At 36.7% G+C, this 18,016-nt stretch overlaps 2 protein-coding genes across 6 annotated transcripts; both read right to left on the bottom strand.

The window, feature by feature from the left end:
* Positions 1–3,751: 3,751 nt before the first annotated feature.
* Positions 3,752–13,188, bottom strand: LOC126780936 (uncharacterized). Of its 5 annotated transcripts, XM_050505637.1 has the most exons (11): positions 12,775–13,188; positions 12,532–12,692; positions 11,764–11,956; positions 11,232–11,383; positions 11,057–11,130; positions 7,613–7,733; positions 7,235–7,536; positions 6,963–7,121; positions 6,722–6,890; positions 6,231–6,305; positions 5,779–5,901 (listed from the first exon to the last, which is right to left on the bottom strand). In XM_050505637.1, the coding sequence occupies exons 1-10, from the start codon at positions 13,064–13,066 to the stop codon at positions 6,282–6,284; spliced, it is 1,647 nt and encodes a 548-aa protein (XP_050361594.1). In that variant the 5' UTR covers positions 13,067–13,188; the 3' UTR covers positions 5,779–5,901; positions 6,231–6,281. The 5 variants fall into 5 exon arrangements, with proteins under 5 accessions (XP_050361592.1, XP_050361591.1, XP_050361594.1 ...); XM_050505638.1 differs by lacking the exon at positions 6,963–7,121; XM_050505639.1 differs by lacking the exons at positions 5,779–5,901; positions 6,231–6,305 and having other exon boundaries at positions 6,777–6,882.
* A 911-nt stretch (positions 13,189–14,099) lies between these two features.
* Positions 14,100–17,862, bottom strand: LOC126780932 (dynein axonemal intermediate chain 2-like). The gene is made up of 7 exons (XM_050505629.1): positions 17,666–17,862; positions 17,444–17,591; positions 16,159–16,896; positions 15,909–16,087; positions 14,561–14,693; positions 14,382–14,486; positions 14,100–14,307 (listed from the first exon to the last, which is right to left on the bottom strand). The coding sequence occupies exons 1-7, from the start codon at positions 17,860–17,862 to the stop codon at positions 14,110–14,112; spliced, it is 1,698 nt and encodes a 565-aa protein (XP_050361586.1). The 3' UTR covers positions 14,100–14,109.
* Positions 17,863–18,016: the final 154 nt, after the last annotated feature.

The following is an 18,016-nucleotide window of genomic DNA, read 5'->3' on the forward strand; positions in this document are numbered from 1 at the left end:
TCCCAAGCGAATTCTTCGATCGGCTTCCTTTTCGAAGTTGTTCCTACCGACTTGTATTATCTGTCCTAGGTAGGTATATTCACTAACAACTTCGAGAGGTTTCCCCTCGACGTATATCGGTCCCGGCACGACATGCCTATTGAATATGACCTTGGTCTTGTCCAAGTTTATACCGAGACCGACACACCGGGAAGACTCGCCTAGGCTACGCAGCATTTCGGTGAGTTGTTCCAGCGACTCTGCTATGATGACGATATCGTCGGCAAATCGAAGGTGTGAGATGTACTCGCCGTTTACATTGACTCCATACCTAGTCCAATCCAGCGTTTTGAAAACGTCTTCCAACGCGTTGGTGAACAGTTTCGGGGATATTACATCCCCCTGTCTCACCCTTCTGCGCAGTTGGATCGCCTTCGTCTTACAGTCCTGAATGTGGACAGTCATTGTAGCGGCGTTGTACAGACATCTCAGTACCTCGATATATCTCCAATCGATATGACATCTCTGCAATGAGTCGAGCACTGCCCAGGTTTCGATGGAGTCGAAGGCTTTCTCGTAGTCCACAAATGCCATACACAGCGGCTGATTGTACTGTTCGGTCTTCTGCACAATCTGCCGAACAGTATGGATGTGGTCCACGGTGCTGTAGCCTGATCGAAAGCCGGCTTGCTCTGGGGGCTGGAACTCGTCAAGTCGTCTGGCGAGACGGAGAGATGTTAATCTCATCATAAACATATTATTGTCAAGTAAAACTTACTATTACTTTTATAAGATACCACTATTTTTATTGTTCTTTCCGATTTATTAATAAAGAAACATTTTCAACAACAATGTTTTATTACTAAATGACTAAGCATCAAGTAAATCATTTCATCATCTTCAACGTGTTATTTAATTGTAGCACACCGTAAATTTTGCCTATTTCAGGAACAATGTGATAAGTATTGTTTTTTTTTTAAAAAACGTGATAGTTTCGTTATTTTGTTAGAAAACTTACGATACTTTTACATGAATAGTTTCAATATTAGTTGATCTATAATACGCTCTTACAGTATTACATGATCTGTGCAATATTTAAAAAAATAAGATCGTATCATATCGATGTGATGTGATCGTATATCACACTATCGTCGCAAGTGGGCGATATATATTCAATTATTATCAATAAATATTTATAATATTAATTGTTTACTTTTTAAATACAATTTATAATTCATCATATAAGACTTGCGTCGAAGTTTATTATTAGACATTAAATTTTAAATGGATGAATTATTATAATTTGCATCGGAGCTTATAACAAATTTGTAACGTCATTAAAGCGCATGTTACATTTGTTTAAAATAAAAATCAACGAATTCATTGAACTTCTCACCTCAATCATTAGTTGTCATGTGTCAATTGACTTTTGACATGTACAACTAAGGTTATGTTATATAATATAGTTATCCCTAATATTTGAAAAAAAAAAAATAATCTGGTTTGTAACATCAAGTGTGGTTCTTTACTTTACTTAAAAATTTACTTAAAAATATTTACCCATGATGCATTTTTTTATTTTTTGGAAAAAAATTGGGATAGTCTGGGTAAGTCTTTTGAATTATAAAAAAAAAATATAGTTATAAAGACGTAATTGGATTGTAACAAACATTATTTCTCATTTTCAGCCATTATTTTCAATGGTTATCGTGGATTATGTTCTACCATTCTTATCTTATAATTTACCTTTTTAAGATTATATTGTCAATATAAGAATGTATATTGTCATGATGTCTTCATGGATTTTTGGAAACTTTAAAGGAAGAAGTTTTACTTTACTGAACTAACTTTAAACTGGACTTAGTGTAAGTGTTAATGTAGTTTATACATATTTATTATCACTGCTGTGTTGGAACTGCGCCTGATTAAATTACACATTTATTATCTTAATATTATATTTAAAAAAAAACTTGTTACATAAAGTAATGTTTAAGCAATAAGATTCAAGTTTATATTTTGTTAATTTCTTTGAAATAGTAAATTTAAGCTTTTAACCGACTATCAAAGATTAACATTAACAATTTATTATTAAACATTATAATATTTTTGTATTCGTTTGAATATAACAGTTTATTGTTTCGGTTTATTAAGTCTAATACACTTGACTCTTTGGGAATTTGATTTATTTGATAGTGAATCAATAATTTTTGTATACTTTATATGTAAATAAAGAAGTCATAATTTTATTTAATCTAAATCATTTGCAGATATGTTTTTTGTTATTAATTTGTTTTTGGATTTTCTCTTATTATGTATTTATTATGTTTGTAATTTTTAATTATTTTATAACACTTTTTTATTTCTTTAGATTATGTCTCAATATTGTTCACATTACATTTTAATTCTTGATATTTTTGCTCTATAAGAATGGATTTATTTATTGTTAATGTAAATTAATGATTTGAAAATATAATTAATGTTATATGTTGGTTACTTAGTTGATACAAATATTAATAATAAGCATGTTAATTTTACTGTTATTAAAAGTGCAATTAATCTTGTTAGGCCTACATTAAGTCTTATTACGTTGTAATATTGTAACTTTTGTTGGTAATTTGATATTAAATAAATACTTTAACACTTGTTAGTTGAAGTATTAAGCATTTTTGGTATTTTCAAGATGTACGTTACATAACTTCTTTAATCATTAACTATTTAATTTAAACGGATGTAATTATTATAAACAAAATGTATATAAGGAGTTATTCCTTATGTACAATATGGTTGATAGTTTGCATGGTTGGTAGATACTTGCTTTTCCTTGGGTTCTCACCGCCCTCACCTCGCATTGTTTTTTATATGAGTTTGTAGTTACACTCATATAAAAAAAAAAAACTACGCGTCTCCACAGGGTGTCACATCGATCAATTGAACAGATAGTAAACACTTGAAAGAATGAACTCCGATTTAATTACCGAAATTTATTAAACAAGCCGATTAGATTAAAAAAGGTAAACACAATTTTTTTTTATAGAATAGGAAGGCGGACGAGCATATGGGCCACCTGATGGTAAGTGGTCACCAACGCCCAAAGACATTGGCATTGTAAGAAATGTTACCCACCGCTTACATCACCAATACGCCACCAACCTTAGGAACTAAGATGTTATGTCCCTTGTGCCTGTAATTACACTGGCTCACTCCCCCTTCAAACCGGAACACAACAATACCAAGTACTGCTGTTTTGCGGGAGAATATCTCATAAGTGGGTGGTACCTACGATACGACGAGATGAGCTTATGTAGACGAGGAGCTAAGGCCTCCTCTCCCCAAAAAGGGAGAGGAGGCCTTAGCCCAGCAGTGGGACATTAACAGGCTGTTACTAAATGTGAAAGTGATTTTGTAATACAGAATACCAATTAATGTCAAATTAAACAGTTTTGACTCTTCTCAAAACAGCTCAACAAAATATTTTTGAGGCCTGAGAAGCCCTAGGGATATCCCCTAGGGTTTTCCCTTCGATTGTCTGCAACATAAAACACTCCTTTAGAAGTTAACTCACCTGGGCATTAGATACGCCGCACACTTTTTTATATATTCTGATTTTGTACTGGAGCAATCGAACTCAGCGGGCCGTTGTAAATTGCAAGAAATCCCCGTAGTTCCCGTTTTAAGTATGTATATTTGTGCATTAATGTTAATATGATTACAAAAAATAAGTATTTAATATTTTGTTCACATCTTGTATTTATTGTTTAAATAAAAAAAATGATAAAAAGGTAGTTCTTGCTGAAACATTTAATAATAACAATTTTAAGAATTTACACTAACTAGTCAGAAGATTTTGAGAGATGTATGGTGATATGGTTTGCTTTGAATGCGGGAGTGCAGAAGAGCAAGGTGACTGAGAACGCGGTGTTTGTAAAGTTGATGTGTTAGAATGGGGAGAATTTTCAACTGTTTTTTTACTTCTCGGAGGCAAAATACAAGCGGGCTTCTTTACTGAATTAGATGTTTTATTATTATTTGGACGTTGACTGGTCCCATTTTTTCCGTGATTTTTTATTTCTGATGAAACGTCATTTTTACGGTAGCCTGAAAATTTATTTTGAAGATTTTTTATTGACAACCAGGAATCAGTTCCTCCAATACAAGAAGAAATAGCACGACCATTGTAATTCTTCAGTTCTGCAGGGTCATTTTTACTTGTAGCAATATCAATGGTTTCAAAATCAACTGATACACGAACTCGCACAGCCTCTGAATTAGGGGGAACTTTAAGTTCCAAGCCACCAGATCCAATATTTACTTTCTTGTTTGATTTTTGCTCTATTGTAACCACTCTTCCACGTCCTGCTTCTTTCAATTGCATCCTTTCATGCAATACAGTTGTTAGTCTATCTTGTTTTGTCTTTTCTTGTAAGCTAGGAATATTTGGTTTAACAGAGGGAGGCTCATTACACGGTTTTGAATGCAAATGGCGTTGAGGGTTACCTAGTTTACCAGACATACATCCTGGCCTTTGACGGAGGCGTTCAAGAAGCGATTGCTCTTTACAGCTTGCTGGAACGGTCTTCGGAGGTGGTAAATTTACACACCAGCTCTTTTCGTTAGATGATGACCTACATACTTGGCGTGGGCAAACACTATTTTCAGTACGTTTAAGGCTCTTAAGGAAACGTGGTGTAAAACGTCCGGTAGATGACAATTGTTTCGGAGGTAGAGTTTTTGCAGTATTCGAATCATCATTGTGTTTTTCTGCAGTGTTAGATATTGAATTAGAGCTTTTGTTGCATGTACTACGATCAATTTCGAGAAAAATGCGTGGATGGTGCTCACAAGGATCAAGATGATGACTGTGACTTATTTCGCATTTGTCAACAGGCTTTAGTTTCACTGGACAAGTAGGTGTATCTTGAGTAGAATGTTCAGTATCATTACGTAACTTTGATACTGTATAATCGCGACCGTCTATTGCTCTCAAGCACTCGTGTTCGCCGGCAATCTGATAAGGTGCAGGAACTGGAGCTGGAGGCGGAGTTTGTAGTGCCACTTCACGTTCATAATCCAAACGACGCAAGCGCTCAGCAGCTGCCAAGCGCATCGCTACTCGGTCCAACTGAGCTCCGCAGAAATTGTTCTGTTCGCCATTCTCTTGTACTTCAGTGTGTTTCGTTGTCTTCGTCTTCTAAGAAAATAAACAACTACAGATGATTAAATTTACAGTAACGAGAATTAAAAACTATATTTATTTCATTTTAATTATTTTTTTGTAGTAAAATGTACAAATAGTACTAAGGGTGACAAACATTTTATACTGGTGGTAGACCTTTGTACAAGCTCGTCTGGGTAGGTACAACCCACTCATCAGATATTCTACCGCAAAACAGCAATACTTGGTATTATTGTGTTCCGGTTTGAAGGGTGAGTGCGCCAGTGTAATTACAGGCACAAGGGACATAACATCTTAGTTCCCAAGGTTGGTGGCGCATTGGTGATGTAAGCGATGGTTAACATTTCTTACAATGCCAACGTCTATGGGCGTTGGTGACCACTTTTCATCAGGTGGCGGCCCATATGCTCGTCCGCCTTCCAATTCTATAAAAAATAACATTAAGTCATAATAATAGTAACTATAGTCATATTATATATTTAAATGTATGCAGCAACAATATTTACCAGCTTTTTATTATAGTCGCAGGATAATGGAGGAGGAGGGTTCGTTAAATCACACGGAGGACGCATTCCGGTGGACGGGGGGTAACAAACGAGACGCACGCCATGTGGGCACGTCGCAGAAGGCACGCGGCACGCCGGACGTGGCTTGGGCCCGCACGGGGCGCATTTTTGTGCTTTGATTGGAGTGCACGATCCACGTCGCGCTCTATCTGTTTGACTGTCGCCAGTTAAGCTTCGTACTATCTGTAATAATTAAAATGTGTTATAATTTTTAAAATTGTAGAATATAAAAATGATACCTCTGTAGTTTTTATTTACGAGACGGCCGAGGTATGTGGTACGAGCTAGGGCGCGAGGTGCATCGTGCAGGGCCATTCTGTGCGTGATAGTTGAAACTAATGCTACTAATTAATAAGTAGGCCATGGTCTATGAATTTACGTAATCTAGTTGGTTATGAACTTTTTTGTTTATAAAAAACACAAACTGGTCAACTGGTCAATCTATCTTTTTTTGAATGTAATTCATTATTGTTCTATATTTAAAATTACATTACTTTATTACAATAACTTACTTTGCCATGCGAGTTGGTTTTGAAAACTTGGCCGATGTCTGAACCCTACACTCAGTTGACCAGGCTCTGCCACACCTGTTTAGCAATATTGTGTTAGTTTAATTTTTTTAACTTATTTATGTCAAAAGAATGCAAACATGTAATGCTCGTTTCTTTAAAATAATTTCTAATATTCCAATTTACCCCTCCAATCAAGTGTACAGCTTGTTCTAGGAGCGGGAGGTTCATAGTCAGGATTAAACTTGCGACTTTTACTTTGCCAGGCGGCAAGTAAACCTTTGCGGTATTGACGCTTCACATTACATATTATTATAATTTCTACAGTCATTTGAATAATTTAGGTATAAATGTAACTCTGAAGTCATGTTAAAAATATAAATAAGAAGAATTTTTTTATTTCCTGTTGCTGCTATGCAGGCGGATGAACTCGGACTTGGTAATGGTTACGACGTAAGCGTACAAATCATTGTTAGAATACACAAAAAATATACATGAAGTGCATCGGCCGCGAGAACGAGTAGACGACGTGAACCAGGAACTGAGTGTGTGTGCTTCGGCAGAAACACGGCAAGTGCAGGAGCGTCATGTTGCAACTGTGCACCGCAGCGGCTACTGCGGATGGTCCACAGGCATACGCGGCCTGAACCATCACCTGCTGGACTAAGCATTCATATATATAGTTGTAAGAGCGAATATGAAATTCATAGCCATTAAATAAACATTTTCAATTACGTGATAAAGTAGTCATCATCCACACAGGGAAAAAGGTAGTGCGGTAGTTCAGTCACGCTGGGTGCAGAGGAGGCTCGTGACAGCCTCAGTACCGGCTTCAGTGCCGGGAGCGACACGCACCATACATCAGCTTCAGTCGTTGCCCATACGCATCCTCCCCTTAATTAGACACAGTCGTTTGTGATGACACTAATTTATTAATGTCTTTATATCTAACTTACATAAAATATTGTGATGTTATGTATATGTAAGTTATGTTATCGATTTGATACCTGGGATGTAAAACTATTCCAAAGATTTGTGCGTATAAAAAACAAGACGTCGTGGGCTGGCTGCAAAGTGCACGAACGGTGTCTTCGTCTGGTTCGTCGTCTGGTTGTGGTTCTGGCGCGCGCATGCGGTTGCGGTGTTGTTGCACGCGCTGTGCAAGATGGTCACTAACCCACAACATGGGCATCTCCAGAGAAGGCAATGGCCACATCAACAAGGCCTGGGCTTTGCCACGAGCACCGCCGGCTACGCCACCCGCTGCTATCAGAATTCGTTTTTTCTTCTTATCTTCCGTGAATTTACGCTATTTAATTAACACAAACGCTTAAGTGAACATTCAAACTAAAAGTATTTATCATACGTGGTTAAATGTATCGTACCGGTCGAAGTGCAGAGTAATACGGTGCACGCGGTTCGCTGCTGACTTGCTCGGTTCCTATATTATTTTCACTCTCGAAGTGAGCGATTTCTTCACTAGGAACTTCCGCCACCAAGATATGTCTGGGGATAATGGAAATCATTACAACATAATAAAATACTTCTATTTAAACAAATTAGACATAGTCTACGCTTTAAATCTTGAACTGTTCCAAAGTTGTGTATTTTTCTGATCAATATAAATTTATTGACTGTATAACGCATTTCGTTATATTCATCACACGATTGTCCCTAGCGCCTGACCAATATGTTTCCTGAAACCATGTGTTTGTTTCCTGAAACGGGTTTGTGACGGGTTTAAGTCTAAACTTCTTTTAGTTTTGTTCACACATCGAAGCATCAATGTAAAGGTTTAAAGGATAAAAAAACGCGAGTCGTACATTTACTGTATACACGGTTTGATTAGAGTGTAAGCAGGCGATTGCTGAATAGTAAAGTGAACACTACGGCGACGACTGAAATGTAATGCTCAACGTCAGAGCTGTTTCTAATCTTTACAGCATTATTTTATTGCAAATATAATATTATAATAATGACGCGCCGCAGGTCGTGGATTCGTATAAATGACAAATTAAAACAAAAAGATCAATATTTGATAGCTATTATCGACAGATCGCGATATGCGCCCATTACGGTCAGCGAAACACGACCAGAATACTATCCAAGTAAATGTCATTTAATATTTTTATTTTTTGATTTACTCGGGATTTGTATCGTGTCTTCATTGCATATTTATGACGAGAAACTCAAACTCCAGCAAGTGTAAATTATGAAAACATAGAAAAATAAGTTAATAAATTATATAACTTATTACAAGTATTTACATATTACATATATTCAATATACATATGATTCGAGTGTTTTCTATTTACATGCTGTACAGAAATATAATAGTGAAATCATAGGGTAAGCGTCTTGTTTATAAGCGTTCAGCGTTTAGCGTCGTATATATATCTCTAATATATAAAAATCTCGTGTCATGATGTTTGTGGTCGAACTCCTCCGAAAAGGCTCGACCGAGGAGGTATGAGAATCGGCCGTAAAGTAGATTTCATACGGCTAGGTGTTAAGGGCGTCCCTACCCAGATTTTTTTGTGCCAATGTATACGGGTGGGGATGACCATTTACCAATATTATAAAGAAAACAAATAACGGACCACCTTTTTTAAAAGTTCTGTCTCATAATGTGGGACGAATGTACGATGAGCCACCACTCACACACAAAATCTGTAGACTAAGAAAACAATAATAAATAAACGCATGAAAAATTCGCAGGGTGTTACTTTATGCATATATGTATAATGACAGTCAATAAGTCGCAAGGCCAAACAATGTCCGTTAGTGACTTAGATTTGGGCACATCATGTTTATCACACGAACAAGTATGCATGGCATGTTCTCGGGTGGGCAAACCATCGAGTTTATTTGTGTTGGCTAAAGACGGACTGACAATATATATTACTTTTTTCACTTTACATTTAACTTTTAATTAAACAATGAATATGTCCATTACATTAATGAAATACATTGAATTGAGAAATGAATGTTTGGTGTTTTTTTTTGTTTTTATCGGCGGTTATCGTCTACAGCGCTCCTTTCCTTTTTCTGTCATAGATCCCATCCCCACACACTCACAATAAATTCGTTATTTTTTATTTAAAATCCATATAAATAAATAGTAAATATTATCTATATGGCAGTACAACGTTTGCCGGGTCAGCTAGTAATAAAATGACTAATATATAATAAAAAGCCAATAAAAAGTTATTGGGTTTTTCTGTCAAAAATTCTCAGTAGCAGCCCGGAGTCTGGAAGATGGAAGTGTGTACACTCCCGTGCCTCGGAAAGCACGTAAAGTCGTTGGTCCTGCGCCTGAACTCTTTCCGGTCGTGTCGGATTGCCGTCCCATCGGATTATTAGAGTTAGGGAATAGAGAGTGCACTTGTGTTTGCGCACTCACTTGTGCTCTATAATATCTCCTGCATAGTATCAATAGAGATTGGCAGACATATAAGCAATTTAATATTTTATTTTCCATTTGTCTTATTAATGAAGATTACTCGGTAACCAAGTTGATAAGTTATTTAGGTTATTTAGCCAGTCCCCGGCTTCAAAATTACACAAATATATTATAGTAGGTGTTCTCGTGGTTTCTGTCGCGTATACCTTGTTTGTATACCTTTTTATTAAATAAATCACTAAGAGCAGACTTATAATATTTCAGTATATACAACATTTTTAGTTTTATTTTCGTGGGATATTAGTATTTATTGGTTTTCGCAACGTACAATTGGCCATCAGAAAAACTGTGTATTTAAAAAATAAGTACTTATTATCAAGTAACCGACTAAGTATAAATTTAACAAAAGAAACAAATGAAATTATGATACGATGAGATATCGTAAAAACATATAAAAAAGCAGTTCGCTGAACACGACCGTTCCATTGGGAGCCGACCACGGGCCTGAGCCGCGCGGCATGCTACCTACCTCGCAGAGCTAGTGACCGACCTCCCGCACACATGAAGGCCCGCCGATTGATCATTATTTTGCTGCGAAATTATTTAAAACTGTGGTATCTGCTAGGATATTCATTGAAATCAAAGGGAAATTGATGTAAGGTGTGATAAATAACGTATTTATTTAGATAAGAATTAATACCATGTTTATGAAAACGACTTCGCAAATAATGCATAACTTTCGAAAAAAAATGATTACCATAAAAAAGGTTATAGTGAGTCAATCTTCAAAGATAGACGTATGGTATCGCGGACTTTTCTAATTACTTTTTCAGAGTAATAATTCTGTCATACATGATTGTTGCGTAACTTAAACCATTTACGCAGCGCACGCAACTTAAGCTCTCAAAAGGTGTCAATTTTCCCGTTTTTGCATCATTTTTCATTAATGCTCCGCTCTTATTGGTCGTAGCGTGATGATTCTTCGATATATGGGCTACCAACACAAAGATTTTTTCAACTCAGTAGTTCCTGAGATAAGCGGGATCATACAAACAAACTCTTCACTTTTATATATTAGTATAGAGTATAGATAAGCTGCCCGTCTCGAATTCGTACGGGTAAAATAAGGATTTTATACCATATATTTTTTAATCAATAAAATATAAATATTAGTGAGAGAACTAAATAAAAGATGAATGCACTTTTTGGTTTGATAAAAATACAACAATCAATAAAAACCTACATTTTAAGACACGTTTTGGGTTGAAATATTTCGCAAAGAACTTCGTTCCTGACGGGGTTCTCCGACCGCACGTGATTTTTGTGTATGTAACGTTGCGACGGTATCATATTCCCATGTATTGTTTTTTATTGTATTTTTCGAACAATTAAAATATACTAAAGGAAAAATGGAAGTCTTTCTTACGAAATATGCGTCGCGGCTTCGTTATAAACGCGAAGAAGTGGCGTCGTCACTCCTGCATATTCTGAATAAATTTCCTAAAAGTTTAAATCTATTAATTCTTTTAATAAAGTTTCATAAAAAACTTTAATATAATAAGCTCTATAAAAACGTGTAAGAATATTCACGAAGAAATGACCTGTGTAGCAGCGTTGAGCCACAGAGTGGTGCACGCCCTCCCTGGAGCCAGAAGTCGTAAGCGCAAGGACAAGAAAACATCATCGTCTACCCAGCACCCCGCTCCCCCCGGCCCGCTTGCACTGCGACATACTATTCGGCTGCACCACTCTTCTAAAAAGTGAAATGTATACGTTTATTGTTTTGTTATCTCTAAAAATTCGAGTTTTGAATAACAAGTGATTGAAAGCGAACTACAATAAAATAAAACTTAAATTAAATTAATTTACACAGTCGACAATTGATTCTCCTTAACATGCTGTATATTTTCATTTATTTTTATAGTTTTTGTATATGTGGGTACATTTTTATGTATTTTTATTGTTGATAATATAATTTACTCATAACCGCCTTCACGGATTTCTGTTTAGCCTATAGGTTGACTGGCAGAAAATGCCTTCAGCCATTAAGTCCGCCTTTTGTTCCGACTGCATATAAATAGTTCAATAAAGTTTTTAAATAAATAATACAACATTAATAGTGCAGTAACTCACCATCAAAGTGAACCACGATCATTTCATATCGTTCGACGAGCGTCAGTCGGCCGGCAAGCAGCAGCCGCGTGGAGCGCGGTGCCCACTGCGCGAGCGCAACTCCGCGCCACTCCGGACTCACCACACCGTTCCAGCAGACCGTCCATTCCGATTCTGTGCTTGTATCGGTTTTGGAGCGTAAATGCTCCCAAATCTATAATAACATACAATGTTATGGATTAGAATTAGTCATGGATTTATATTGGTTATAGTTAAAATTAAATAAATAAATAAAAAAAACATGTTCTGATTTTGGATGTTGAGATGAGGACGACCTAAAAAATACATATTTTTAAGAACTGCACTGCTACAAATGAAATAAATGGCTCGTTACGACAAAACTTTTTTTCTAATATTTTTATTTAGTTTTACAATTTCTTGGTCAATTTGATAAGTGCAATAACCACCATATATTGTAGTAGAGCTTTGTGCAAGCCCGTCTGGGTAGGTAACACCCACTCAGCACATATTCAATAGCCAAGCAGGTATACTTAGTATTTATGTGTTCCTGTTTGTAAGGTCAGTTAGTCAGTGTAACTGCAAGTACAAGGTACATTACATCTTAGGCCCCAAGGTTGGTGGCGCATTGACGATGTAAGGAATGGTTTTTGGTATTCCTTACAGCGCCAATGTCTATGGGCGATGGTGACTATTTACCGTGAGGTGGCCATCACCCGTCTACTTTACTAAATTATAAAAAAAAACTTTATTAATGTTGGGCTCACTTACCGTAACGTGTGCGTCCTCATCGACTAGCGCGAGATACCTGTCGTTATCGTGTAGCGCCGCGCACAGCAGCGGCGACGAACTCGCACCACGAGCCTGAAGCCGTCCGCATCGTTTCCAGCGTGCAATTTCTAAAGCGTACTCCTTACGCCAGGACCATAAATCTGAAATTTTCCTTTGGGTAAAATTATTTCGATACGAATGAGATCAGCGGGCACTTTTAAATCAATAATTTTATAAATCTACCGTTTTGATCTTCGACGTTCTGTGCAGCTTCAAGAGCGCGCAACGTTTGTGGCGTCGCATTTGGTAACAGTAAGTGTCGCCATAGAGTGGAGTCGCAGGCGGCGCGACGCCAGGCCCGGCAAACGCCTCCACATCGCCACAGTGCTTGTGCTGACAGCCGAGCGAATATGCAGTCCAGTACTACAGCAGTATACGGCTCATATTCGCCTGTACCTTGCCAACAATGCCACTCTTGCGCTCGTGATGGTTCTCTTTTGTCTTTCCCGGTATCACATTTTCCTTGATCTGTCATCGCCGTAAATCATTATCGTAATAATGGGAGTTCTGCGCGTGAAATATTAAAGATATTCAACTGTTCTAGCGATTCCGTGCACGCGCACGTGTACTCTGTTGTATTTATAGCTCTGCATGCGTTCCGAATCACGGCTGGAGCGACTGTGGGATGATTCGACTATTCTTTGTCAGTGTACAAGTATTATTAGAAATAATACAATAAGACAGAGATAGATGATATTCTTATCCTATACACGTTACAACAACTTATTTAAAAATATTTAAGTTGGGTTTAAAAATATGAATATAATAAGCACTTGATTATAATTATTGTCGAGTCGAGATGGCCCAGTGGTAAGAACGCGTGAATCTTAACCGATGAACGTGGGTTCAAGCCCGGGCAAGCACCTCTGAATTTTCAAGTGGGACATTTACAGGCTGTTACTTACTTACTTTATAATTATTATGTAATTGGCATTGAAACAAATCTATAATAAATAGATCAAACAAAATCGCTGCTTCTCCGCTTACTCATCAGATATTCTACCGTAAAACAGCAGTAGTTGATATTGTTGTGTTCCGGCTTGAAGGGTGAGTGAGCCAATGTATAAATATATATATAATAAATTAAGTCAAACTTATACCTTACATTAAAAAGAAATCATAAAAAATAACAATATTTAATTTTATTTTATTCATAATATTAAAATAAAATAATGCACTAATTAACATGATATTTAAATGATAAATTGAAAAAGTTTTTAATATTATGACAAAAAGTATAATTATTAAATATAGATTTTGATTTAAGTTAATACCTTTATATTACTATAAATAATAATAATAGTTAATATTTTAAGATTACAAATACTTGATTGTATAATTTAAACAAAATAGCTCATAAAATGAATTAGTTTTCATTCCATTGATTCGTTATTTAATACCAGATATAATGTATGATTTGTATAAAAAATTAAACTATTTTGCTTTATTACAATGTTACTTGATTTAGATTTAAAGAAATAAATGAATATCATAAATAATAATCCCTCAAGCGGGAAACTAGAACAAAGCGAGCTCTTTCTTGACGAGCTGAGCGTACTCGGCGCCGGCCTCGGCCAGGTCCCGGTCTCCCACCGCCAGCTCGAGCTCGGAAGCGCCCACGGTCGGGCTTCCTTCCTCCGCCTGTCGCAGTTTTAGACGGAATTCCCGCATGCGCGCCTCCAAGATGCGTTCACGTTTGCTCTCACGTTCAAAGATCTGCACAATAATGTTTGCCAATTAAAACGTTTTAAATAATTAAGAGTGACTTAGTGATGCCTCGTAATACTCACAGCAGTCAATAAGCTTTTATCGTTTTTGTCAGATTGTGCCATATTTTGGGACAGCTCGATCATGTAAACGTTTCCCTTGCGACTGCCGCATGCTGCCAACATCCCCTGTAATTCAGGCAATCACTTTATTATTTTTATCTTACAATTTCAGAAGGCATAGAAGGAATGCTCATACGCACGGCTTCATGCATGCGGACGCGTAGGAGCGGCTCTTCGCAAACTTGCATGGTGAGCACGGGCTCGTGCTGGCGCCGCAGCAGATCCCACATAGCCAAAACTCCATTCCATTGCAAAACAAGCATCAATGATAACCTGTGTAGTGCAATGTTAATACTAACTAAATTTAGATAAATAAAAGAATAACGTAACTATGTATTTTATTTTGTAGAAGACGGTAATTATAGTTATTATTGAACTTACTTTTTACTGGTGGTAGGGCTTTGTGCAAGCTCGTCTGGGTAGGTACCACCCACTCATCAGATATTCTACCGCAAAATAGCAATACTTGATATTGTTTTGTTCCGGTTTGAAGGGTGAGTGAGCCAGTGTAATTACAGGCACGAGGGACATAAAATCTTAGTTCCCAAGATTGGTGGCGCATTGGATATGTAAGCGATGGTTGACATTTCTTACAATGCCAATGTCTAAGAGCGTTGGTGACCACTTACCATCAGGTGGCCCATATGCTCGTCCGCCTTCCTATTCTATATATATAAAAAAAAAAAAACTATAACTTGTAACGATTTGCATAAAGCAAAACCAAAGCAAAAGTCAAATGTATGTGTGATTCCATATCGGAGTCGGTAGATATAAGATGTCGGAATAATAAATTAAGTTTATTTGAAATAAATACATATTTATTGTAATAAAACTTGTAAATGTTTTTTGGTTGTTTATTTTAGATGTATAAAGAATACAATTGAGAGTCATTACGTTCTTTTATAAATATGTAAATAAATAAGATAAAGGTAACATTAGGCAGTTTACATATTTGTTTATCACGAATTTTAAAGATAACTTTTACGCAATCCGAAATAGTTACGTTCTAAGGCAACTTTTAAAAACTGAATAACCAATTGGATTTTGAGAGTGATCTACCCAAGATGACTTTTGCTTGGGGGGCTTCTTGTTGGTGACTGTTTTTGGCTAATGGTATTACTTTTTATCTTTCAATTTCTTACGGCACCAACATAAGAGAAAGGGGATAACTTTTAATTTATTATACAGTGTTATATAAAGTGGAAAACTTGTTGGCAATGAGGGCCATTTTGTTTTTTGCCACCATCGAAATTCTGTTTCTGTAAGGTTAAATGAAGAAATTGACACTACTTTGACACTTGCCTCAAACGGAAGCTTGTTTTTGTATATTTGATAGAGGCCTATTATTCCTACTTACTAATATAAAAACTATCTTTAAATATGGTCACACTATAAAACTTTATTTTTAAAACTTGTAGTTTCAAGAAAAATGAAATGCTTTAAACAAATAACAATGCAGCAGTAATCGATAGTAATTATAAGACGTACCGAGTAGGACTCCATGTAGCAGCAGTAATTTTATGGCGATTTGGCAGAGACCACAGTACTGCAGACTCACGACAGTCTTCGCTCCAAACTCGCATCGTCCAGTCGCCTACAGTTAGAAAGTTCTTTAAGAACCCAGGGTTTCGCTCCAGTGACCACACCGGGCCAAGATGTGCTTCGTACTATAAATTTATATGAATTCGTTTTAATATTTTATAAAAACAATAAAAATATTAATAAGCTAGCATGTCACCTTGGCTGGTAATTTCTCTATAGGGGTTTTGCCTTTACGATTTCCACCGATGATTAGACCGTTCTCAGTGCCAACCATAAAACGTGTTGGTATAGTTGGTTCATACTCGAGAACACTAATAGCATTAGCTGATGCCATATTTTGTACGTCGAAGGATGATTTTACAACATCCATGATCATTTCGTCGGTGGGGGCACTCATGTTACGGATATCCCACCATTTGCAAGCCCCATCTGATCCCCCAGAAAAAAACTCTTGACCTGATTTTGAGTTTATATATAAAACATTCTTTACAAGTTCTCTATGCGCCACATGCGGGGCGCATGCGACGGTAGGTACTCCACCACGCCGCTTGTCCCACACGCCCACTTGTCCGTTCATTAGTCCACCAATTAGTACGTTGTGATCGCGGGGGTTGAACTGTAAGTCTAAGAGTGCTGCTGGAGGAGTAATTATAATGTCAGGGTAGTTTGCATTTTCCAAGTCCCAAATATAAGACTCAATAGGAGCTCGTGGGCTATGATTGAAATCAACATCTACATAGGTAACGGCAAAACTATGGCCCTCTGGGTGCCAACAGATGGAACTGATAGGTCGTCCAACTCCAGCAGCCGTATCGCGATAAACATTAACAGTACGACAGCTATTCTTCTCAATAGGCGGTTGTGTCGACATTTCTGCGTAATACGTACCATACATGTCGATAGCATTATTTTGAAGAACGTAATGTTCCATGCCCTGGAAGTTAATTCAATTCTAAAATGAAATAAATACAATCACGAGCCGGTGGGCGTGGTTGGTAGAACACTTGCCTTTCACGCCGAAGGTTGTGGGTTCAATTCCCACCCAGGATAAACATTTGTGTGCATGAACATGTCTGTTTGTCCTGAGTCTGGGTGTAATTATCTATATAAGTATGTATTTACAAAAGAAAAAGTAGTATATGTAGTATATCAGTTGTCTGGTTTCCATAGCACAAGCTTTGAACAAACTTAATTTGGGATCAGATGGCCGTGTGTAAAAAATGTCCTAGGATATTATTATAATCAAAATAGTTTTATTTATTCTGATACCTAATATGTGCCAAGTTTGCAATTGTATTATTTAAGATAAGGTTTTTGAGAAAAATGCACAAACAGGATAATAGCTTCGAACTTCCAGTTTTTATATATTGATGTAAAACCTATATTATTGTCTATTTATTTTTTTAGTTACTTAACATTTGAAGTGCCATAAGAGACAGATAACTTAAGATATTAATTAAATAAGAGGAAGAAGAAAGTACCGAGGACAGTGACATAACGCAATGGATATAGTTGTCATCTTTTTCAATTTTTCTTCGATAACGTTGAGTGGCTTCAGGGTCCACGACATTGACATCCTTTGGCCAACCACCTTCGGCATGATTAGCGCCAGTTGTTGTATATTCAGCCCTAAAATATATATAGAGATTTTACCTAACTTTCGATATTTTATAATACATGCAGGTATAAGAACCAAGACTGACCGAATAGTATTGATATGATTCTCTGAAAAGGACGGTGTGTTCTGCGTAGGCTGGTGTACAGGGTTTCGCAAGATATATTGTTTATGTTCTGCGACATTTACAGCGATGCTGTCGCAGAGCTCGGGTCCTTGTTCGCAGAAGAGCGGCTGGCGACCGAAATCACAGCGTCTCTTTGTGTACGAATACGCTATTTCCATTTGGTATAATATTCGTAAGGTTAATAGAAAATTATGATTTTTATGATTTTATGATGAAAGAATAAACAGTTGACATAAAATGTCAATTCTGAAGTTTATATTTTCTTTAAAATAACTTCTATGTTTAAAGATATTTAAGTTCCGAGGGAAACTT

Source organism: Nymphalis io, chromosome 3 (genome assembly GCF_905147045.1).
Source record: "Nymphalis io chromosome 3, ilAglIoxx1.1, whole genome shotgun sequence".
NCBI classification, from domain to species: Eukaryota; Metazoa; Arthropoda; class Insecta; order Lepidoptera; family Nymphalidae; genus Nymphalis; species Nymphalis io.